This window comes from Alosa alosa, chromosome 20, assembly GCF_017589495.1.
Source record: "Alosa alosa isolate M-15738 ecotype Scorff River chromosome 20, AALO_Geno_1.1, whole genome shotgun sequence".
NCBI classification, from domain to species: Eukaryota; Metazoa; Chordata; class Actinopteri; order Clupeiformes; family Clupeidae; genus Alosa; species Alosa alosa.
The window spans coordinates 9,037,865-9,063,678 of record NC_063208.1 but is presented as its reverse complement, the minus strand read 5'-3'; the positions used below and the strand labels follow the sequence as shown (position 1 = coordinate 9,063,678).

General features: G+C 44.9%; 1 protein-coding gene across 1 annotated transcript in view; it reads left to right on the top strand.

Annotated features, from left to right (window-relative positions):
- Nucleotides 1-17,923, top strand: part of grin2da (glutamate receptor, ionotropic, N-methyl D-aspartate 2D, a) — a gene marked incomplete at its 5' end in the record, with an annotated part of 45,849 nt that extends 27,926 nt beyond the window's left edge. Inside the window, 9 exon segments of the mRNA XM_048230171.1 lie at nt 1,346-1,514; nt 2,855-3,008; nt 3,816-3,941; nt 4,569-4,798; nt 5,382-5,542; nt 8,029-8,216; nt 10,813-11,045; nt 11,535-12,815; nt 12,817-17,923. Of these exon segments, the coding sequence (XP_048086128.1) occupies nt 1,346-1,514; nt 2,855-3,008; nt 3,816-3,941; nt 4,569-4,798; nt 5,382-5,542; nt 8,029-8,216; nt 10,813-11,045; nt 11,535-12,815; nt 12,817-14,751 (4,477 nt within the window).
- Between the last annotated feature and the right edge of the window lie 7,891 nt (nt 17,924-25,814).

Sequence of the window (25,814 nt, the reverse complement as noted above, 5' to 3'; positions counted from 1 at the left end):
TCTGTAATTTTTTTTTTTTTTTTTTAACCATTTTCATTTTATTTTACATGTTTAAATCACCCTGTAAAAATGTGTTTCTGAAAGTTCGAGATGTATATTGTGGGGTGGAAATCTCCAGGGGTAAAATTTTATTGTAATTTCTGTCACAATGAGATCCCTCTCTCAATCGTTGGATTTGTTTTTGTAATATATTGCATTGTACTTTGGATTTCTATGAATTATTTACTCACTTGTGGAGTTACAGTACTGTTCGTCAATTCAAAATAATTGTCAGTATCTTTCACAGAATACGGTATATAACAAAGCTCCTACCCTTACCGGAAACATTTAAAATGTCAGCATGGCGCTCATGATCTCACCACACAGACGTTCAGTGCAGCATTGTTACCCTAATAAGAACTGACAGTGCATGACAGTTCAGAGGAAGGGTAACGCTAGATGAATAACTCAATACATTTGGTAATATTTCTTAAATGTCTCTGCATTAAAGGAGGTTAAAGCACATATATAGGCTATAAAAGTCATTTTTATGCCCAAATCCTCAGAAAATGCAAACCAATTGTAATTCTTGGTACATGAACATGTACATTCTCCAGATCTTTTTTTTTGCAATCTGGAATCCATCTTAAAATCATACATAACATCACGCTTATGAATATTCAGTGGTGCTATAGTGGACTTGTATCACATAGTCAGTGGACTTGTATCACATAGTCAGTGGACTTGTATCACATAGTCAGTGGACTTGTATCACATAGTCTGTTTGTACTCTCTGTCAGTGTTTCCTTTTTTCTCCTCCATCTTATCCCTACACGACTCTCCACTTCACTCTAGTGTGTAGTACAGTCTCCTCTCTTCCAATGGTGTGTGTGTTGTCCTTCTGAATAGATCTTCCATGCATGGTGTCTCATTATTTTCCTGTAAAATGTGATCTCTCTCTCTCTCTCTCTCTCTATCTCTCTCTCTCTCTTTGTAATGTGTGATCTTCACTCTCTCTTTGTCTTTCTTTCTCTCTCACTCTTTATGTGGTATGTGATCCCTAGCTCCCCTTCTCCCACTGTAGTGCAGTGTGTGATGTCTTCATCTATCGGTCTATAGCATGTCAGCTCTCTCTGTCTTCTCCTTCTCGTGTGGTGTGTGGCGTCTCTTCTTCTAACCATATCTGTCTTTTCTTTACCCCCCTTCCTCCTCCTTTTCCTCCCAATCTCATGTTATCTCACATTGCACCTCACACTATTGTGGATTTTTCTCACATCTCTCTCTCTCTCTCTCTTCATCTCTCTCTCTCTCTCTCTCTCTCTCTCTCTCTCTCTCTTTTCTCTCTCTCTTTTGTCTTTCCCTGTAGTGTGGTGGCAGAGGGCACCACATCCATGAAGCACTGCTGCAAAGGTTTCTGCATCGACGTCCTCAAGCGATTGGCCAAGATAGTGGGCTTCACCTATGACCTGTTCTTGGTGACCAACGGCCGACACGGGAAGAACATTAATGGGGAGTGGAACGGAATGGTTGGGGAGGTCAGAAGCCATTTCACCTATTTGTGCTGTCGTCTTCTTTGGTCGCTGGCCCTGGTGAATTGTAATGACATTGTAGTGCCCCCTTGTGGTGGCACAAGAGGCGCATTATCAGCGTTACATCCGGGTGACATACCTGTTGGTCACACCCAGAGCCATAGAAAGAGAGAGTCGCGACACTCTTTGATGTCGGCGCCACGCGATCAAAAGTAAACCTGTTCTGAATGGCTGTATCGCAGGAGGGTGGGATGAGTTTCGAGACGCTGGAGAGTGTAATCTAGTGATGCATTGACTACTGTCCAAGTGATTGGCCGTTACCAGTTCCAAAATTCCCATAACTCCCAAAACAGGCATGGAAAAGTATAAGTATATATACTCTTTTGATCCCGTGAGGCAAATTTGATCTCTGCATTTATCCCAATCCGTGAATTAGTGAAACACACAGTGAACCCACAGTGAGGTGAAGCACACACTAATCCCGATGCAATGAGCTGCCTGCTACAGCGGCGCTCGGGGAGCAGTGAGGGGTTAGGTGCCTTGCTCAAACCGGCAACCCTCCGGTTACAAGCCCGAAGCCCTAACCAGTAGGCCACGACTGCCCAAAAAAAGCGCTGCCATCTTATAGACCCTTTCAAGAGAGTTCCATTATCAGTATCATAGTTTGCCCCACAAGGTTTCCGTTTTAACATTCCATATGTTATCTTAATGCAGAGGAAGTAGATTGGGAACCAAATAGAATGTTCAAGCATTGTTTTTGTTTTTATTGTTGAAAGGGTCTATTCCCACGCTCTTTTACAGGAGTGTCCCCACTCTCTTTTCTCTAGCTCTCTGGTCACACCCAAATTTCTTACCAAATGCAACATCTATTCGCTCACAACAGATATCCTCTTTTGGCACAATGAATGTAGAATGGGTTCTTCTTGGCTTCAAAGGGCCTTTTTCACATGAAGAACGCTGATTAGATTAGATTTAATCATTACAATTGATTATTAGATTAAGCTGAAAATGTCAAAGAGCAATTCAGCATGCTCCAAATAGAAACTCCACTGGCTCGTCAGTGGAAGTACCGTATTTTCTGTTCTATAAGTCAAACTTTTTTTCATAGTTTGGTCAGTCCTGCGACTCAGATGCAACATATATATATATATTTATATATATGATTTTTTCCTCTTCATGAAACATTTTTTGACTGGTGCGACTTATAGTCCGGAAAATACGGTAACTGTAAGCTACTTTTGTTTTCAAATATATCCACAGAATGCAATGCTTCAGCACACACTATGACAGATCTATCGTAATCCCTTTGCACCTTATTAAGTAGCTCTCACCCCCTCACGCTCCAGGTGGTGGCCAAGCGGGCGGACATGGCCATCGGCTCCCTCACCATCAACGAGGAGAGGTCAGAGGTCGTGGAGTTCTCGGTGCCCTTCGTAGAGACGGGGATCAGTGTCATGGTCTCTCGCAGCAATGGCACTGTCTCGCCCTCAGCCTTTTTGGGTGAGTAGGACGAAGGAGGGTAGAAAGGTTAAATACTCTCCAACCGGCATGTCTGGACTGCGCAGTGAATTCATTTAAATCGATTAATTAAAGGTAGAGTCTGTGATTCTTATTCAGCACACTTTTTGTCTAATTCAGTGAATTTGCTCCTCGCGGTCTTCTAGCTGTCTGTTCAGTGTCTCTGTGAGTGTGTGTGTGTGTGTGTGTGTGTGTGTGTGTGTGTGTGTGTGTGTGTGTGCGTATGCATGTGTGTGTGTGTACTTGCGCGCGTGTGCCTGTGTGTGCGCGCGTGTGCTTGTGTGTGTGAGTGTGTTCACATAAACTGTGACGTTGATCCACAGTCCAGGCTCTGTAAATGGTGAACAAGCTTGCAGTGTTGGCTTGGACAAAATCATACACTGCACCAAACAACACATTGCTTCAGGAGCACTGTAGGGAGAGCTGCAATTTGATGGGGTGTTGGCTCAAATATTAATAAACTTTCTGCATTTCATGCATGATTACACACGCATAATGCTCTTCTCTAGCCTATAGCCGAAACACTTGAAGAGGAGAGGAGCACAGAGTCAAAAAATGTCTTTAAAAATTAAAGACGAAGTTCTTGTTTACCGTAAGTGCATGATTGAATATCCTAGAAGGAGCCAATGATGGGTAACCTCGAGCTTTACTATAACTTTCCCTGTGGAGGCTGGGATAGCACCACCAAGCCTCGCCGCAGTGCGGGAACAAGCGCTCCTCCTGTGAGTAAATGTGTTCTGATTACAGCCTAACTCGGATCCTGCTCGCGGGGATTTGTGTTTTTTTCAGAACCCTACAGTCCGGCGGTGTGGGTGATGATGTTTGTCATGTGCCTGTCGGTCGTCGCGGTGACCGTGTTCCTGTTCGAGTTCTTCAGTCCGGTTGGCTACAACCGCAGTCTGCAGAATGGCAAGAGTGAGTGTTGTTAAGAGCCTGCTGTCATTCTACTGATGGGTATTACAGTAGTTTAACACTCTGATCAAGCTGATGCAGTGGATCAGCTACAAGGAAGTTAAATGCCGAGTCACCAAACTTCTTATTTGCTTGGGTGATGGGGGATTGGGGATCTTAATGTCATTCCATTAACTCCTTAATTGACTGTTTAATTATTAAATCTCCTTCTGAATAATTAAATCCTCACCAACTTTTGGTGGTCCGGCTTTGTCCACCATTTAACAGCACATCTCTCTGTTGTGTCTGCTCTCCTGCAACAAGGCAGTCTAATTTCCTCTTTCGTGTAATGTCATTTGGGTGTCAGAACACAAAAGGCGCTCAGAGAGCGTGGGACTTGATTCATATTAGTGATATAACAATGACTGTATTCCTGTATTCATGTAATGACCTCTACTGATTATACTCTCTCTCTCTCACACACGCACATATACACGTTCGTCCTGTTTCTCTGCATCTCTTTCCCTCCCCCTCTTTATCTCCCTCTTTCCCTCTTTTCCTCTCTTTCTCTCATTCTCTCTTTCACTCTCCCTCTCTATCTATCTATGTATCTGTCTATCCATTCTTTCTCTCCCCCATCCACGCGAGCAGAGGCGGGAGGCTCCAAGTTCACCATAGGCAAGTCGGTGTGGCTGCTGTGGGCCCTGGTGTTTAATAACTCGGTGCCAGTGGAGAATCCTCGGGGCACCACCAGCAAGATCATGGTTCTGATCTGGGCCTTCTTCGCTGTCATCTTCCTCGCCAGCTACACAGCCAACCTGGCTGCTTTCATGATCCAGGAGGAATACATCGACACTGTGTCAGGGCTCAGTGACAAAAAGGTGTGTGTGTGTGTGTGTGTGTGTGTGTGTGTGTGTGTGTGTGTTACTGTGTGTGTGACTGACTGTGTGTGTGACTGTATGACTGTGTGTGTCGATGTGAGAAACTGCATGGTAAATCCCATTGGATATACTGTCTGAGATCAATCTAATCAAAAGCAGACATCTCTCTCAAATCATAAATTGCTATATTGGTACAGTAAAGGAGCCCCTTCCTGTCTGCTGTTCTGTTCTGTGCTGAAGCTGAGGATATTACCGTATAATTCTTACATTTCTGTCGATTTGGCACACTGTGCTTTCTGCTGCTTTATCCCTTCCCCCTGCTTTAGAGCTGTCGAACAAGGGGGTGCATTGGTGTTGAGGTGGGATTTGTGAGTGTTTGTTCTTTCGTTCTGCTGAAATTTGCAGAAACCTTTTTGTCTTTTCCCTCCTCCTCCCTCGTTCCTCTCCCCTCCCCTCCCATCCCTGCCCATCCTTCGTTCTCACTTTCTTTTATCTCCTCCTCCTCCTTCTCTCTCTCTCTCTCTCTCTCTCTCTCTCTCTCTCTCTCTCTCTTCTCGCGCTTTTCATCTCTGCCCCCCTCCAGTTCCAGCATCCCACCGATCAGTACCCGCCTCTGCGCTTCGGCACCGTCCCCAACGGCAGTACGGAGGAGAACATCCGCAGCAACTATCCCAACATGCACCAGTACATGGTCCGCAACAACCAGAGAGGGGTGGAGGAGGCCATCGACAACCTGAAGACAGGGTTAGTTCCAGTGCATCCTTTGAGTAGGACGCTATTGAAAATACTATTTCAAATAACCTACATACTATGATTTTGTTTCCCCCAGATATTCAAGATCAAGTTCATGTTCAAGTTTAAGTTTAATTTGCTTATGTAGTATACACAGTGGTTATTTAATGTGCTTTACATTGTACTGTAGGCATGGGATGATACATCAATAAACAATGACAAAAGGAAATATATAAACAGCAGTACAATGACAAACAAACAACAACAACAATAATAATAATAATAATAATATTAAGGCATTTGTGGTGACACAGAAAACAATATTCAGCTAATGATTTAACTCGGAGATAAACAAAAACAAAAACTACACTAAAGTCTGTTACATTTTCATTACAACTTACAACGTTTAAACCGCAAATCCTCTAGCAACGGACTGAAGGGGTCTATATCACATTTGTTTGCTTGGTCAGTCCATGCTCACATATTATATGTGTCTGAGAGTGATGTATACAGTACATTGAGATAAATATTTTGTCCCAAACATGCAAACTAACTAAACAGTATGCAAACACCTTGCAAACACCAACACCAAAAGTGTTAGCACTGATAAAAGTTTGATGACATGCTAAATGATATCTTTTGGCAATAGAGTTGGAGGTGTCATGACAATTTATGAATTTATTTCACCAGTTGCAACACCAGTTGCCTATAAAAACCTCCATCGGAAGTGGTAAATGGGATAAATAAGGTTGTAAAAAATCTTAAAACGGTTATTTATAAGATATAAACATTGTGTAGCACCATCCCCAGTGGTATCATTTAGATAAACATTTGTACATTAAGGCACCAGACGAGAGATTTAAGGAGAACCTGACCAAGAGGTTGAGGATGTTAACTGCAGATCGAAGCAGATAGCGCAGCCATTAAAATAGAAACTCTATTACCACAGTGCACAGTGTGTGCAATCTCTAAAGATAGAAAAAATAGCCGCCTTTTATGCTATTTGTTCCATCTGCGCTGAAAATGAAAATATGTCTACACACTCCACTTGGATGTTGGAACAATGAGATGTAAAATTGCCTTGTCTCCATTCTGTGGAGAAAGTGACAGGGAGACTAATGCAAATACCTATCTCACCATCGGGGGAAAACAGGCCACATTCCCAAAGCCCAAAGTTTTTTAGGGCTTTCGTTTAAAAAGTCATTTTGAAAGCAAAGCAAAAGTAATATTGTTTCTGTTGCAAAAAGTCATAAACATAATTATAATGTTATTGCTTTTACTTGGATAAAACTCTAGTGCTGACAAACTGAAACATTTTGAGTGTTTCTTTTTTCTCTAGGGAGTATGCAAAGGCTTAGTCACTGGTGAAATAAATTGCTTCTCTCGGTGGTAGTTGTCCAACCTCAAACAGAAATCTCGAATCCCTTTCAAGGATTAGGTGCCATTAACTTCACAAGCTCTCCAGTCCAGCAATTATGGCTTAGTCATGAATGCTCATTGTTGTCGCAAACAAACAGGTACCAGTGTACTCCTGTTTGACAGTGTCTGCTCCCCCTTGTGACAGACACTGTACAAAAACCCACTTATACTGGAACCGATGGATTTCTACACTGTTGGCTGTCTTAGTCTACAAGAGGAACTAGCTCATCAATTGTGCACCTACATGTGTGTGTTAACAGGTCCACCACCACTCCAGTGTTCGTCTGTGGATGCAAACACACAGCTCCTGTTGTAATTGAATGCAAATAGTTGAACGGGGATGATGTATCGGAGAGTTTGTAGACATCTTCCCCCCCTTGGCACTGGTTGCAGGCAAAGCTGCAGCGTTGTTGCAGGGCTCTTGATACATTATCGCCTTTGCCATTAGAGGATTTTGGTGTCCAAGTTAAACAGTTAACCTGCTATAAATTGCATCCTTAATATCCAGCTGGCTAGAAATATTCCGTCCTGGCAGCATTCCCACAGGTGCTGTTTTAGCAGCTGGGCAGCCACTCTCTGCACTGACCTTGTGTGTGTGTGTGTGTGTGTGTGTGTGGGTGGGTGTATTCGAGTAGTGCGTGTGTGTGTGTGTGTGTGTGTGTGTATGTGTGTGTTTGTGTGTGTGCGCGCTTATTAGAGGAGGACGGCTGTCTCTGCATAGTGAGGGTGGGATGGAAAGGTTGTCCAGGACCTCCTACATAATGCATATGGCACCTGGACGTGTTTCAGATTTGCAGCCAGTGGAGACTGAACTGATTCTGCTCTCACTCCACATGCTGTCCTGCAGAGCTTTCATCCATAATTGATGCATGTCAGTTTTATCTGAAGCCACGAGACACACTTTCCCTAATGATCAAATATTTGTCCTCCCTTGCCCACTCTAACTCTACCTCCTTTTCACCCTCTCAATGTATAACCTCCTCTCTTCTCTTTATTATTTCCTCTGGGCCTTGTGTTCCTACCCCCCCCCCCTCCTCCTCCTCCACACATACACCCCCCTCCCCCCTTTTGCCCTGCAGCAAACTGGACGCCTTTATATACGATGCAGCCGTGCTGAACTACATGGCAAGGAGGGACGATGGCTGCAAGGTAATGACCATCGGCTCGGGGAAGGTGTTTGCGACCACGGGCTACGGCCTCGCCCTCAGCAAGAACTCCCGCTGGAAACGACCCCTGGACCTGGCCCTGCTGCAGCTGGTGGGAGACGGTAGGACTTGGCCTGGGGACGAGGGACAGCAGCATTAGTCATACCATACGTCAGGGACAACGATCCCTCAAATAGTGCCTTCTTGGCAGCAGCTGATGTGGTATCAGTCAGTGAGGCAAGGAAGGACACCGTCCGGCCAAAGCAATTTTCATTTAGCCATTTAGCAAATGTACGCTGTGTTGACAGGATGGACATAAAAAGATATAACAGCACTTACTTAGTGGGCTTAGTGAACACGAATAAGAACGGAGCCCAAGAGCACGTGTCTTGCTTCAGAAATGACAGAAATACATTTACATGTAATCATTTAGCGACCCACAACAATGATGTGTACCTTGGTGTCACAAACGTTCAATAAAGGTACAGTGTGACTAGGACATCACATAAAAGAAATGATCACATTAGCCAAAACTATAGTTTATTTTGGGCTTTTTTTTGCCTTTGGACAGGACAGTGGAGAATGACAGGAAGCAAGTGGGAGAGAGAGGTGGGGTGGGATCGGGAAATGACCACAGGTTGGATTCGAACCTGGGTCCCTGTGGGCACTCGGACCCGTATATGGTATGGGCGCTGCAGCCTGCTGCACCACAGCAACCCCCCCAAAACTATAGTTTATTAATAGTAAAGTGGTTGTAAACTAGGACTTTAGGAAAAGGATCAATTTTGCCTTTGGATCGTGGTTTAGGTGTTATCATTTAACGCCTGTAAGGATCCTGGGTGGATAAATGATATAATAAGTAGAGAAGAGATCTCCTGCCATACACTAATAAGATTTGTGTGTTGGAGAGGCATGATTTGTTTAGCAAAATAGGTGCACCGCTAAATGTTTCATAACAACTTAATCCCTGAGCCAGCAACCTTAATCAAATCCTGAGTGATGACACTCCGAGTCAATTACGCTGGCTTTCAGGTAGTGGAGTCTGCACTCACTGTGGAGGCATTGGGGCTTTATTTTGTGGTCCTGATGAGACAATGTTTGATGTACGCTGCTGCTCCGGGTGGCACAGTGCCTCGGTATCGAATGATGTGAAATGAAGGCACAGACGATGAACTCTTTGTGTTTCTGGCACCACCGCCATCTCACCTCCCTTTATCGTCATCGCTTTTGTGAGATTTTCCATGAAGACAGCAACACGTTTCTCTAGGTGTTGTTCCTAATGCACAGTGGCACAGTGCAGAGAGTACAGTACAGAGGGCTTTGTGATTTCTGTCTCCCGTCACTGCCATCCCATATATCTCTCTTTCTCTCTCTTTCTCTCTCTTTCTCTCTCTCTTCCTCCATCTTTCTCTCCATTCTCACCATTTTTTCCTCTTCTCTCCATGTCTTCCACAAACAGTGTTATGTGACGAGCCTGTGTGAGGAGAGGATAGTAGAGCTGTGAATTTGCTGAGTAATGTCTGGATTGGACTAAATGAGCCTTGTTGAACCACATTGCATAAAATGATGAGTGTCACCATTAATGAACATGCAAATTAACAGTGAAGGGTTTGGCAAAGAGAAAAGTACTTAAAATTCAATAAAAAGACTGGACCGCATATATTTGTAATGCATTTGCATTCAAAGGTCCTGATAAATTTAATGAAATTACATAATATATTTTAGCATTTTATTGTCCTCCATTTTATAGTCCCGTTTCCATTGTCTGTCCATCTATCATAAACAGTACAATACAAGCCACATATAATGGTGCAATAAAATTTGCACCATTCCTCTTATTGCCCTCAATTTTACATTGGACTCAACATGAACTCACTATAATTTAGGTCTAACTCATTACAGAGTCATGTGTGAATGCTTTTTTTTTTTGTTTATGCATGAGGGTTGTCTTCAATCTCTCGCCACTGTTATACATTTAATGTGTCCCCAGCCTTGTGATGCCTCAAACAGAACTTCCCAGCCCCCCTCTCTTTCCCTTTCTTTCCCTCTCTCTCTCTCTCTCTCTCTCTCTCCCCCTCTCTCTCTCCCTCTCTCTCTCCTCCCCTCCTCTCTCTCTCTCCCTCTCTCTTCTCTCTCTCTCTCTCTCTCTCTCCCTCTCCCTCTCCCTCTCCCTCTCTCTCTCTCTCTCTCTCTCTCTCTCTCCCTCTCTCTCCCCTCCCTCTCTCTCTCTCCCTCTCTCTGGCTGATGAATGCAATAATGGTGATTGTTGTGCACTGAGCCTATCGTCCTGCTCTACCTTTCATCTCGCAGCCACTCGGGACTCGTCTTATCACAAGAGAGCGGGCCGAACAGGCCATTTCAGACCTCCATCAAAGCTATGATTATCTCTCCCTAGACCCCTTTTCTTTCTTCCCCTGCACCAAAGCTGTGTCTTGCCGATTTTTTTTGTGTGTGTGTTGTTGTGTGTTTGGTCATATATATTTATTTATTTATTTTCTGCCGAGGCTTGGCCAACAAGCTGTATTTTTTTTTTTTTTTTTTCCATGGCACGACTCAGAATCTGAGTAATAGGCTTTACCCTGGCTACTCCGTCTGGCCCACCACCCACCCCCAGAAACCCTTTTCTTTCTCTGTTGCTGCCAAACAAATAAAACTCCTTTTCCTTGCCATCAAATCTCTGTATCATCTCTCCCTTCTCTGCTTCTTTGTCCGTCCAGATGAGATTGACATGCTCGAGCGTCTGTGGCTGTCTGGGATCTGCCATAATGACAAGATCGAGGTCATGAGCTCCAAGCTGGATATAGACAACATGGCCGGCGTGTTCTACATGCTCTTAGTGGCCATGGGCCTTAGCCTGCTGGTGTTCGCCTGGGAGCATCTCGTCTACTGGAAGCTACGGCACTGCTTCGGTCGCAAAGGCGGACTGGACTTTTTGTTGGCCTTTAGCAGGGTGAGTGAAAAAATCAAAGAAAACAAAAGCTCACAATCTTATCAAGTTCATCAAAAGGGATTAAAGTGTCTTTTTGCTCACTCTGTCTTCTGTCAGAGAAACACCTTGGAATTTCATTTTAAGTGATTTTTTAGCAGACGTGGCACAACGCAAAGACAGAACAATTGCTTGTTTCTATCTGAATGCTTAGATACAATGCGATAACATTATCTGTTACAAATCTGCAATGAGAAAAAGAAAGGTGACAATCTGCCAAGGTTTTTTAAACCGTCATCATAAAGAAAAAGTTAGAGAAGGTCATAACATTCTGTCAGATTCTGTGTTTTGGGTTTTATTCCACCCGTATTTCAACACACAAGCTGTCATCATCAGAGCTAAGAAATCAATCGTTTTATGTCAAGAGTGATCCGCAACTCAACCCACCCTTTATTCTCTATGTTTTGTCAAACAACTGAACCGCTGTGGCCATGTTCTCTTCTCTTCACACAGGGTATGTACAGTTGCTGTAATTTCGAGGACGAGACAGCTCCTGCAGGCTCCCAAGGCACGCTTCCTCAGTATCACCACGTGTCTACGGTACCTCCGCCGCCTCCACCCCATGTGATCGCTACAGGCGTAGCCAACACGTCTATGGCTATGGCCACACAACAGCAGCAACAGCAAAAACATCACCAGCAGCAACAGCAACAACCGCAGCCTGTGTACAATGCCCTGCTTCCTGGATCCCCTCCAGCCACAGTGCATTCTGGGATGGCCCTTGGACCATCCAACAGTCCCATTTTGGGGGCACCCATGCCTTGCTCAACGTTTCTCCCGCGCCACGACCGCAGACTGGCCGTGGTGGACCGCTGGACTCGCCCCAAGGTAGGCCCTGAGAAGTCCATTGCTGTAAGCAGTGGGATCACGGAGCTCTCACAGTTCCCACAAGGCATTGCGCCACACTGGGCAGGAGCCGAAAGAAGCCTGGATGAATATAAGCGCTATTACGGTCCCATTGATCCTGAAGGCTTAGGAGCTTCTGCAGAGCCACAGACGGCTACAGCCCAGACCCCGAAGTCTGCCCAAAGAGGAACGAAATCTTCTGGAAATCCACGGCTACCTCCCAAAGTCCCACCACCTAAGCTGGCCTTGCACGGTTCGCCTCCTCGGCCAGGTTTGTTCTGGAGGAGAAGCAGCCTCTCCAAGAGGAAAGGCTCCGGAGGGCCTCTTTATGAGAACATCCTGCCTCTGGGAAGGAGAGGTGGAGGGCGGAACGGATTGAGGGAAGGAGGTGGACGAAGAGGCCGTCGTCCTCCTCCCATTCCACTCCCGGTGCCCGTCCCACTCTCCTCTCCTACTCAGACCCCTCCGTCTCCCTCTCCTTCGTTATGTTACACCACCTCCGCCTCCACCACTTCTAGCACGTCGTCCTCCTCTTCATCCGGTTCCCTCTCCCGATCCAACTCCCCTTCCTCTTCTTCGTCCTATACGTCGTCACAGAGTTTTCGGTACAGAAGTGGCACAGTGAGGGATATCTTTGAGGATTACGACACTGATGAGCTGACGGAAGAGTCCAGCCTGCTGCTGGGGAGAAGGAAGGGTCGCTCTCGCATGTCGTCTCGCTCGCTTCCCTGCAGCCCCCCTCCTCCACCTGTACCGCCGCGCAAACCGCGCCAGTCGCGGGACAGTGGCCGCGACAGAACTGGCAGCCAGCTGGCACAACTACAGGAGTGGTGGGCGTCTTGGGGAGAGAAGGAGAGGGGCAGAAGAACAGCCGAAAGGAGGAGGAGGAGGAGGAGGAGAAGACAGGGAGGAGAAGCGCCACCACAAAGAAAGGGAGCGCGAGAGGAAGAGAAGGAAGAAAGGCAGGAAGAAGAAGAAGAGAGAAGAGCGCGAAAGGGAGCGGGAGCGTAAACGGCGCAAGGCTAAGAAAAAGAGGAAGAAAGAGGAGAAGAGAAGAGAAAGGGATCGGCGACCTGAGCAGGCCGAGCTAACGATCGACAGGAAAGAGGAGTATGAAAAAAGGATGTCTCAAGATTACTCCTACCCTGCCTTGAGGCGCAGCTCATTCCGTAAGAAAAGCGAAAGCTCCAGCAGAAGTTACGACTGGGACATATCAAGAGATGAGATCAGACGCGACAGGGTGGAAGATCGTGGCGATGACGGGGATGATGGCAGAGGAAGGGAAAGGCACAGGAGCCCTCCATCTCATCACTCCAGGCAGCGAACCCAAGACAAGCGATATCCATCCGCCAGCAAACCCACAACTGCAGTCAAGTTCTGGGGAAGTGGGAACCCCACACATGCTCCATCTTCTTCTTCGCTTTTACCGCTTCTCCCTCTGTCCTCCAAACGGCGGAAATCTATCACCAGTGAGAGAGAGGGCAGAGTGAGGGGAGGGGAAAGTCGCCCCCTGCTGGGGAGGAATGGCAGGAACCGGGCACGATCAAGGGAAGGCATATCACTGCATGAGTGGGATTCGGATGCGGAGGATGAGGACAACGAATCTGAGGTGGAAGGGGGGAGAGTAAGAGGAGAGGATCGAGGTCGGAGACGTGAAGGAAGGGGGATTGAGTCGGAGTCAGAGAGGAGTCGGGAACGAGAGAAGACCATTGAGATATATACAGACGACGAAGGCTCTTCGGGAGAGTTCGGGAAGTTTGAGAGGTACTGGGAGGGTCACGAAGAAAGAGCTGTTGGAGGTATTGGTGGTGGAGGGTGGTTCTTTGGCACTTACCCTGCCCGTGAAAAAGGAGGCAGCATTAACAGCCGAGACGACTCTTTTGTGGGATGGGGGCCAGGAGAGAGCAGCTGGGGGATCGGAAGCAGCTCAAATCGGTGGCCACCGCCACCGCTGACTCCCCCACCTCCACGCAGATACTGGTCTGTGGACAAGCTACCAGTCAAGAGCGAAAAGAAAGTGAAGAACAGGTCCCAGGACAACAGCAGGGGCCACACCGCTTGCAGCTGCCACTCCCCACGCCATCAGGGGAAGTCCCACTCCAATTGGAGCAGGGTGACCTCTCGGAGTCAGGAGGACCTACACCCTCACTGCCAGAGCAGCAGCAGCAGTACCCGGCCCAAGCACCAGGCGTCCAAACCCGATCGGGCCCAAGGCCAAGCCAAGAGTGGGAGCCAGTTGAACCTCAGTGTCCAGAGGCCGCAGCGGTCGGACGGTCGCGGCACGCGGCAGCCCTCGCCTCCCCAGGCTCTGATCACCCCGCTGATGCCCCCGTCGCTCCCGGCGCTCCCTCCGCCGCCCTCATCCTCCCACCCCATCCACGTCCCGCCGCCCACGTCCTCCTCGTCCGTCTCATCCCCGTCAGTGGTCTCCTCGACGCCCGGGGCACCCCAGCCCTCCTCCATGTCGTCATCGAGCGCCAAACTGCAGTACCAGAGACTGCGGTCGGCGCCGAACGTTCCAGTCCCCGCACCTCCCCCTGAAAACCAAGAGCTTGTGCTCTCGGCGGGGGTCGGCTCACTTCTCCAGTGTGGAGAGCGAGGTGTGAGGGCACCGCGGCAGACCTGGACTTACTTATTCTCGCGTAATGCCGCAAACTGTGAAACAACAACAACATGGGGCTGCACTGAAGGAACGACCTGTGCTCTCCTTGCTTCCTTTTGTAGACCCTGTCTTTTTTGGGGGTACTCGAGAGGGGAGTGGGGGCACATCTGTTCCTGGAACCAGGAAAAAAAAGGAAGAGAAGAAGAAAGGAGGAAAGAATGAAAGAAAGAAAGAAAGAAAGAAAGAAAGAAAGAAAGAAAGAAGATAACTCTTACTGCTACACTGACAAACTTTCTCAGTGTTTGTGTTGGATCCCACTACGGGGATCACTGCTACAGGTCTCTCAGGATTTAAAGCAATGGGTTTGATTAATCCTGATGAATGTTATTAATCTTAAAAGAGTTGAGGGCTCAGGAATTTGTGCGGACCTCTTGACAGAAAAGTCAGAGGCTAATGGCCTCTTTCGTCAAACTCTTCGCCCTACTTTCTTTTTGCCCAAGTCTTTACTCTTACTCCCCTCCAAACTGTGATCTCTGACATTTCCTTGTGTGTATTTATTTGCTATCTCTAGGGAAGGGACCATTAGGAAATAGTAGCAGTTTATTGGTTTCTTTTTTCTTTTGCTTTTTTCTTCTCTATAGAGCATTTCTCTGTGTCCTCCTCACCTCCCTCCCTCTCTCTATCCCTCCATCTGGCACCTCTGCGTCTGTGTCACCGTGTTTGTATTCCTACAGGGTAAATCAGCTGTGACTGATCTTTTACTGGCTTTTTCAAGCTGAGTGCCAAACTTGAGTGGAGCTTACATTCAGAGCTATTATATCTCATATCTGATATCGCCATATCTCTTTTCACATGCCCTTGTCTGAGCAATACATGATCAACTACTGACTTCATACACAATGCATCTATTTTATATTTAAAGGTTATTTTAGTATATGTGTGTCCTGTAATGAGATCAGTGTCTTGATTTATCGAAAGAATATAAGCACTGTGCTGTACATTACTGGGGTGCACAATTATGATAAAAAAAAAAAACTACCTAGAGTCTGAGGCGGCCTTCCCCCTAATGTCCGAATGTACCTGTAGCCATGACGACGCAGTGTGCTGCAACAAAGAAGACACTTTAAGAACAAATCAGATGGGGGTGAATACTTTCTGAGTAGATGCCAGACTGGATTGTCCGTGACAACACTTAAGGGCAAAGACGTCAGGGCTAGCCATATAGCAGCATTACTGTGTGTGCTCCGATGTCAATATTAAGGAGTTAAAGACTTAACATTTTCAGTGAGCGATAAGCAGGAGAGCGCACTGTTTACAGTCGATCACTGTGTTTTTTCTCATGTTTTTAATAGCTGCTCTGTATATGATCTTTGTCTTTGTTAGCTTTCTGTGTGATCTCCATGTGTGCTTTTTGCAAGTTAGCTTGAGCTGTGACAGTTGCAACTAGGATGATGTAGAAGCAAGCAGTCCTTTTTGGTTGTTTTACATACAATATATATTTTTTTATTATATTGTATTCATGAAAGGTTTCAGTGACCCATCTGCCATTACTTCTGGAGAGATCTATCTGACTGATATATTTTATGGTTACTTTAATGCATTCATGAGTAGCAGGAACACTGGACAATCCCAGTCCTTTGTGTATGTATGTAAGGCCAAGAGGAAGGATATATATATTGAACTTTTCAATGCAATGAAAAGTCCAGAGAGTGTAACCTCAAGTGATCTGTGCCATCGGCTAACCTACTCAAGACACAAGGCAATCTCACATGATGCCCTGTGAACCTCAGTCAGGGGTCAAATGAAAATGGATCAAATATCTACAGTTTGACTTGTAATGCAAAGAACTATTTAGGTTATTTTTGTAAAGAAATTACATATATGAAATGTATGGTATCCTTCTTCATGAAGTGTTTGCACACCCATGGTAGAACACTGAATTGTCGAGCATTACCTGACTACTTGTGTTCACCATCTGAATTGACTGTGAAAAATTATAAGGGCCTATGTTTCTTGATGTGCAATCTCCTTACATAGATATTTCAAGTGTTTGTGTCTGGAGATACAACTCTGAATTAGCATTTTATTTTCTTTACCAGCAAAAATCATCGTAAACAATCCTTGAAATTGTTTCTATTTGTTTGTTTGTTTGTTTGTTTGTTTTTTTTCTGATGATTAGATGGAAACATGTACTTGGTAGTGGTGGATGACCAAATGATTGAATTTAGTTCATTTCACGTCTGCTTTTGACTGTAACTGAGCCATACTAAGCTTACTATATTGTATGCTGAGATTTTTAATGAATAACATTGCAGGGAGTGTTTAATAATCCAAGCATCGAACCGTAACATCAAGATATACTTGATTATCACAAACAGCATCTAATTCTCCCCTAGACCAGCTTGTCAATGAGATCTGTAAGGAGTTTCTATAAGGAGATTATGTTGGATCTTTATTCAACTCAGCATTGTAGATAAGATCTGCTTACAAGTGCTTCTCCACATCTTAAACACCTTAAACCAATGCAGATAATCAGTTGTTAGAGGGAAATGACACAGATATTATTAAAAAGTATTAGTACAAATTGGATCATGGTATGTTATAATATGTGGAGGTATTGCCATAGAGTATGTCTTGATGTCACTGTCAGATGTCTGGACTCAAAATGCCCCCTTTGCAACATTTGATTGTGGTGCAATAGTTGTCTGAATTTCTTTCTATATAGATGTACCTCATATAAATGTGTTTGTGAAGTTTTGGGTAGCAATAGAAGAAAAAAAATAGATGTGATGCTTTAAAATATAATTTCTCTATGTAATCAAGAAGCCAGATTTAAAAGCTGAAGAATGGGTATGATTCCATGCTTGCATGGTTCCCTCAGAAAAGGATCACCCCAATCCTTAAATCGAGAGCAAGTAGAACATCTTTGACATTTTATTTAAATTTTGGCCTCACAAGAAAGTCAATGAATGCTTTATGTGTTCAAGATGTCCTAGACCAGCTTGTCACGTGACCGTAAATGGGCCAAGTAACATGAAACCCCCTCTAATCTGACTGAATCCAAGGAAAGTGTACCCTAAAAAATATCTCCCCAGTCCTATAGCTTACCGTCTATTTGTGTTATTAGTGTCTGCGGCCGTGAGTTTTCTATTATGTGTGGCTATTTCTGTCATCTCTATAACAGCATAAATATAGTATTATAATAATATATTTCAAAGATATACAATATGTTTGTCAACAAAAATTTATTATTAATGACAAAATATGTCTTTTTTGTCTCCGCGTCCGTCCGTGTTTCCCTCGTCTCAAGACACACACACACACACACACACACACACACACACACACACACACACACACACACACACACACACACACACACACACACACACACACACACACACACACACACACACACGCACACACACACGCACACACACGACACACACACACACACACGCACGCACGCACGCGCCGCGCACGCGCACGCACGCACACACACACACACACACACACACACACACACACACACACACACACACACACACACACACACACACACACACACACACACACACACCCGTGAAATCAGAAACCAGTGTGTAGCTGTGTTTTTGGTCACGCCACGGGGTCAACGCCATTGACCACATGATCCCTCAGACGTTGCAACTGACGCTGTGACTGAGCCTGTGCGTGCGTTTGACGACCGTGTCACTGTAGTGAGCCGTGGCCTCCGGCGGTACTGTTCCTGGAGGAGACGGGCACAGACTCGGCAGTGGGCCCTCATTCGCCCCTGCTGCCGCTGCCGTGGCCGGCTCCTCTTCTCTGGTGGTCTTAACACGTCGGGTGTCGCTGGCTGGTCCCCCTACCGCCCCCAACCCCCACCACCACCACCACCACCACCACCTGCCCAACGCCAGACCGTTGCCGTAGCATTTTAGTCGTGCAGCAGCTGTGCTGCAGATGAGGTGAGCTTTTTTGCATTCTGCAGTGTTTTGTCCCTTAAAACCCCATATCCCCCCCCCCCCTCTACTCCCCCCAGGGTTTGTGTTCTGCCCACAGCGTGCTTGGCTGGCAGTGGTGTACGCTCTTGTCTTTTTGCGAAAAAGCTGGCAACATGTCGCGTGCGCTCTCATACATGCACACAAACACACACATGCACGCACATAAATACACACACATACACGCTTACACACCCACACACACACATGCTCATACACTTAGCACTCTCTGCTGCTTCTTTAAGCTCTGCCATGTGCCATCATTGTAGCCAAGCAGAGCCTGTGTGGTAGCGTGCATTTTCCCCCCGTGGGTTCGGCGAGCCCTGTGCCCGAGCACACAACGGGCACTACCCTACCGCCCTTGCCCAAGGCCACTGGGGCAGGGAACACAATACTGTGCTGTGCCACAAGCAGAACAGAATAAAAAGAGTTTTATTACAAACCTTGTGACCTTGTGATTGCGTCTTTTGTGATTTCGTCTTTTGTTTCTTCAGTGAGGGCTGGGTCGAGTAGGCCTTGTGTTTTATGTTGGGGGGGGTGACCGAATTCTTTACAGCAAGCAGTAGTGATGAGAGACTGATACTAGCCTTTGAGTCTTACTCTTAATACAAAATCTGTATCTGATGGATTATGAATAGTTATGAATGGGGACTGTGGTGTGAGATGTCTGTTTTAAAGGACTAATTCTCATAGTCTTATATCAGTCTGTTGTAAAATATGTGGTGGAACCAAAAAAGCAGCCACCAGAGAAAGACATCATTACAAAACCAGCACATAAATGTATTCAGAGCACACAGCTTCATTAGTTACTTGGAGTATGAAAAAATGAAGGCTGTCTTTGAATTGTGGAAGGAACTGCACCTACAGTAGTTTCAATTACAACCCTACTGGATAATTCTGACTCTGCAATCTTTATGGAGAATGTTATTTGTCTCACTGTGCGCTTATTTGGTTGTCAACAAAGGAATGGTTCTGAAATCTTAGCAAATATTGCTGTGCTGTGTCTATCCCCCTTTAAAACAGTGTAAAGTAAAGTAATCTCACTAGATAGGTAGATAGATAGATAGATAGATAGATAGATAGATAGATAGATACTTTATTGATCCCCAGGGGAAATTCAAGGTCTCAGTAGCATACAGACAACACACAAATTTACTAACAGCAGAAAAAGTAATTAAAAGTATATAATATAAGAACACAACTAAGCAATAAGGACAGTAGAAGATAAAGAATATACTAAAATACAAATTATACTAACTAACACTTAATCTAAATCAATTCTAAAAACAGTATCCACATAGTGGTGATTAATCAATCAAGAGGCACTTGCAATGACTGAGCCTGTGATTCTCTGTGCATAGTATGGTAAGGTCTGCTCTGTGTGAGTGAGTGTCATGGTGATAGTGCAAATGAGTAAGTACAACAGTGCAACAGTGCAAGAATACTAGTTTGAAGTGCAGTCGCTAAGGAGTCAGGTTAGCATGCAGTGTCTTGGAAAGTTAATCACTGATAATCACTACCGTTGTGCCCTTGAGGAAGGCACTTGATTCCAAGTTGCTCCAGGGAGACTAGCCCTGCTATTAAGTGACATAAAAGTCATTTTGGTTTCTAGAAAATCTCACAATTTACCCAATTTATGTGCACTTCAAGTTACTTAACAACTGAGGTGACCAATAGTAAAGCCTGAAATGAGCTTACATTTTGACTTGAGCATCCTATCTGTCATTAAGATGTATAATTACAAAAGAAATGTGTTTTGACTGATGTTACCTGTATAATTTTTCTGTATAAAAGAAATAGAAATATATTCATATGTAAACGTTTATCTCCATTGAGTAGTTGTTTGTTTATTGCTTTTGTTTCTTCAAGCAGAAAGAACTTAAAAGGACTTAGTTTCGAAGGATCCTGTCTGATAAGAGATCTAATAGAAGGTCCCTGATTGAGGTAAGCTGTGTAGCAGTAAATGACTCCTCTGATGTAAAGGTTTCTACCCAATAAACGACATACACTGCCACCTAATGTTTACAAACACTCCGAACAACCAGGACCCTTTCAGTCAATGTGTGTAACAGAGGCTGTGCATGTCATAAGCTCAATGTGTTTCCCATGTATCATGTTTATTTAATGTGATATTTTCTGCTGACTTGAAGGTTCTGCTGACGCCTGCACTGCAATAATCTGTAATTCAAACCAAGCTAAATGTATTTGATGTATGTAGGATGTCACATCAGCACATTGCCCGATGCCCAGGCACATTATACAGGCCCCTGTCTGCTTTGAATTTGACCATGAGGGGTGGGAGGCCTGTCAAAGGGAGAGGTGTTTGATATCCCCCAAGCCGCAGTGCTTTGTGGGCACTATCGGCACAGAAACACCCCACATGGGCCCCCTGTGATGACTTTGCTCTTTTCTGTGTGTCTCTCTGATGCAATATCCTGGCAGCAGACAGTAGAGCTCCACCCGAGCTGGGGGACTCTGTAGCCCTCCCCTTTGTGTGGTGTGCATTCGCTCGCTTGCTCTGCTCTGCCGAGGCACTGCACGGCATCATGGGAAAGGCCGGGTCACAGAGGTGAGGAGGTGATTCAGAGTGACGCAGGTACGACGCTGGTGGGCATGTGAGCACCCTAGCTGGGCCTGCTTTGGGTGACCCATCCCTCAGGTGGCTTTTGCCTTTTGAATCATGTAAGGCGTTCTACACTTTGTATGCGTGGCCAGTGTTATCAAATATTTTACTCTGTGTGTGTGTGTGTAGCCTTTGTATTGACAGGTTCACTTTGAATCATGTAAGGTGTTCTACACATGGTATTCATGGACAATGTTGTTAAATATTTAGCTGTGTGCATGTGTGTTGTATTGATAAGTGTGGTGCCCTTTCAAAGAGGTAAGGCATTCTACACATATTATGCATGTCCAATTTTACTGAATTTGTCACTGTGTGTATACGTGTAGCTTCTGTAATCATACAGAACTGAGTCCAACACGGAAATGATGGTTCCACCTACAGTACGATGACCGGGCAAGTTTGTGTGCAACATTAATACTGTATGTAATCTGGGGAGGAACACAGTGGCTGTTCTGATCTGATCATTTGAGCAGAAATGAACCTGTCTCTCTGCTGCCTGCTTGCTTGGGCAGCGGAGAGAGGTTGCCGGTTCGAGACCAGATGACCGTGAGGAGGATGAAGATGGTTAACTGACGAAAGAGGAGCTGGAGTGAGACAGGGCTAGAGATAGATTGAAGAGATGAACTGATGCAGAGAAAAATAAGCTGATGCAACCCTACTGATAGAGTTAGGGTTATACTGGCTTCCGGTTTCATGTACTGTCAAAAACAGGCTTCTGCATGGTGTTGTGAAAAGCCTTTTACATGTTAAATTACTGTTTTCAATGAAAAAAAAACGGGTTTGGGTGTAAAAATATTGGGTTTAAAATATAACTTAATCTATATTGGGTTTGGGTTTAAAATATAACTTAATCTAGTATTCTATTGTAATTTAGCATTCAGATGCAAACACATAGATGTTTTCCAATTTATCGACGTGGTAAACTGGGCAGATATTTCTCCCTGAGCCTCTGAGCTCCTCTGGCACCGCTCCGCCGCAGGCAAACCAGATTGGACAGCTGATTTATTCGGAGCCTTGAAGCCACAGTCGCCTACCCACTGTTTAATGTTTGAGAGTGAGGCTCTGTCACGAACGCAATTACCGTCGTGTTTAACGACTACTAAGCCTCAGAGCAGATTCACGTTCCCTTTGAGAGCGTTTTTTTACTCCAACAACATCCTGTGCTGTCACCCTCTCTGCTAAAGTGTGTGTGTGTGGGGGGGATCAGTTGTCTACCATGACATGAAAATCTGCCTCATCTTCATTTATTGGTTGTTGTTACCCAATGTAGGTTCCGAATAGCCTAGGTAGGTCTGGTGCCGTCAATAAGATTATCGCCACGACCTTTAATAAAATTAGGCCTAATCTTTAAAATATCGTTCTATGTAGGCCTACCACTGTATTCACGTAGTCCTATTTAAATTTCCCACACAAAAATGTCACGTCTTTGCTTATAGACGTTCCTTAAGTGCCCCATTATAGCTTTATTACAACCGCGTCATAAATTGGTATTTTAACTCCAATAGGTATTAAAATATACAGTATCAAATAACTCATGTCGTTCTCCCTTTAAGCCACGAGAGGACGGCAGTAACCCTTAAATGTTCCAGAGGGATTTCCCGCCAGACAGCGGAATTATTTATAAATCTCGCCCACGTTAATATTCTCCATGTCCTTATAGTATTTCATTTTAGCAAAGAGCTAAAATAGCAATCAAAGTAGCAATCAAAGTTCTCCGAAAAAACTCTACATGCCCCCATTCAAATCTCTTTCACTTTGATATTGCCTTACCTACTATCTCTCTCTCTCTCTCTCTCTCTCTCTCTCTCTCTCTCTCTCTCACACACACACACACACACACACTCACTCACTCACACACACACACCCACACATTTCCTGGAGAACAGCCCGCACGCGTATCACGGCGACCAGTCTAATTTCAGTAGCCTACCAACTCCCAGGACATTTGGCGCGCACGTCACTAAGAGCACGCTCCGATTCGGGCGCAGATTTGACAGACGCTCCATGGGCTTATCATAAACTGCGGTTGTGTTCATTTACCGATGGTGGCGGCGGGAGAGCGCAGTCGCTGCGAGATGACTGCGTGCGGTGCGAAGCTCCTGATGCCCGCAGGGCCCTGATTCACAGCTACAAGAAATGAGATGGGATGCAATGAGGCCGATGGTGGGGGGCGAAAATGTGACAGGGAAAGATAGGGTGGAAAACACAGAGAGAGAGAGAGAGAGAGAGAGAGTTTGAATGAGTTTTTTTAGTGAGGCTGCAGAAATCTGTTTAAAATTCAAGTCATACAAGTCAGCCTTGAAAACAAAAATACATGCAAAAAAGGCAAAGATGCTTCACAAAACAAAGCTTGTCACCATGCCATAGGAAATAAGTAGAGGGGACCTATGAATCCCGCTGCGAGCCCTGCATTATTTTCTGTTAATAGACCACCGTGTAGTCCATTATCCCTTACTTAATACCTACTCAATTACACGATGTTGGGACAGTAACGCGGTGAGAGTAGCTCTGCTTATAAAGAGATTGATGGGAAACAGAATTCACTTTGAAGTTAAAATATGCCTAAAATGAAATGTAAACCTAGTCAAATAAAGCATGTTGCTTTGAAGGACTTTAATTCTCTTCTACCTGGAGATGCAAAATTACTTGTAACATCTACCAGTGACTCTTTTCCCCAAACTACAATTTGAACTCCCGAAAACTGTCACCAGCTGAACAGGTCAGCACTTCTACTGTAGGACAGCTAAAAAGTGGAGGATATGTATACTTAGATATTCTGAGGTGTTCCTTTCCGCACTTAATCACATCCAACACTGTCCGCCTTGCGCATTTTAATTAATGAAATCAATTAACAGATGAACCCATGTCTCCAAACAGAGCCAACACCACTAACATGCTGAGGTGTCTAACAAGAACAGATTGCTTCTCCATTTGACCTAAAGGAGTTTACACCATGTGTAAATGTGGTGTGTGTGTGTGTTTGTGTGTGTGTGTGTGTGTGTGTGTGTGTGTGTGTGTGTGTGTGTGTGTGTGTGTGTGTGTGTGTGTGTGTGTGTGTGTGTGTGTGTGTAAGGAAGAGAGAATGTGTATGTTTGTTTACTTGTGCATGTGCCTCATGTGTGTATGCATAATGCAGTAGTTTAATAAGCAATTTCAACACTTCCCTGAGCAATTTTATGTACTCAACAAACAGACAGCAAGAGGGAAATCAGATACGCCACACCATACTGGCCGACTTTTCTGCACAGAGGCTGTTTAAATTGAGAAGTGCACAGGAAGTACAAACTTGTTTGTTTATCGCCTCATGACAAATATCAACACTGTTCATATACAACACTGTGGATTCTTAAAGGGGCCATTCTTCTGAAAACAAATCTCTTCCAAATTCAGTGTATAAGGTTAATGTTCACACCTCATTAATTTTTTGGGATACGAGATCTCCTCTCAAGGCTTTGGGTAAGAATGAAAGCTTGGGGAAGCTATTTTTAATCACAACGGGGAGGCCCAGATAACGGTAGTGGTGGAGGAGGGAATTGCCCTGTTTAAATCCAACTTATCTCCCTATAACCTCAGCTGGTGTGGGAGGACAGAAGAGGGCCCCAGAGAGGACAGCGATAGCTCGGGATCTGGGAGGACTAAAATTCACAGGTTTATACTGACCTCCGAACATCACCTCCATTATGTATTCTGTCACATATTTCATGTTTATTGATAATGTTTTTGTTTTTTTTGTATTTCCTTACTAGCTAAAATGTAGTTTATAGTAACAAGAATTGAAGAAAGCCATCAATCACAATCCAAAGTTGCAGGAAACTGTGATTTGCAATATATAGCACCAGAACCATCTAAATATTTCTCAGTTGAATCTGCTTGTCTTTGGAAAGATGCACATTATGGATTTAGACAGTTCATCAGCTCACACATAGTCGAACTGAACCTCTCTTAACCAAACTGGTGCATGACTTGTGAGGACAAAGTGTTAGAATGAAGAATATCTCATTTATTATTCTCTCTCTCTCTCTCTCTCTCACACACACACACACACACACACACACACACACACACACACACACACACACACACACACACACACACACCCACACACACACATACACATTTTTTCTCTTTTTGGTCTCTTTTTCTTTTTTTCTCTCAGCGTTTTCTGCTGCTGGCCCAGGGCAGTCCCTGAGGGTCCTCCCTCCTGTCTTTCAAACTCTTCCTCCTGCTCTGATGTCTCCCTGCGCCTGACCCTCCCTCTCTCCTCCCACGTTCCTACTGGTCTTTCTGGAACCTTCCTCTGTGTAACTGGCCTGCCCTTTGGGACATAGTCCTGGGACCTTGGGAATAAAGAAGACAGGCATTGAAGGTGTTTCTTCTCACTAACAAAAAAAAAGCTATCCAGGGAAAAGTGTCTGTTATGCGGTATGTATTATATTTCCAAAGTCTATCCTCCATGGCACCATGTTTTATGCATTGACTGATATTGTACAGCTACTCTCATGCTACTCTCAACTCCTATATGCTCTTTAAACTGACTAAAGGAGCTGTTTCCGTGTGACCTGTCTCCCGCTAGAAGAGTGGGGGTTTGCCTGAGGAAACTGACTGTTATGGACTGGCTCTTGGTCAGCCCTCAGGTTTTGCTGCATTCTGGGTCAAAACAG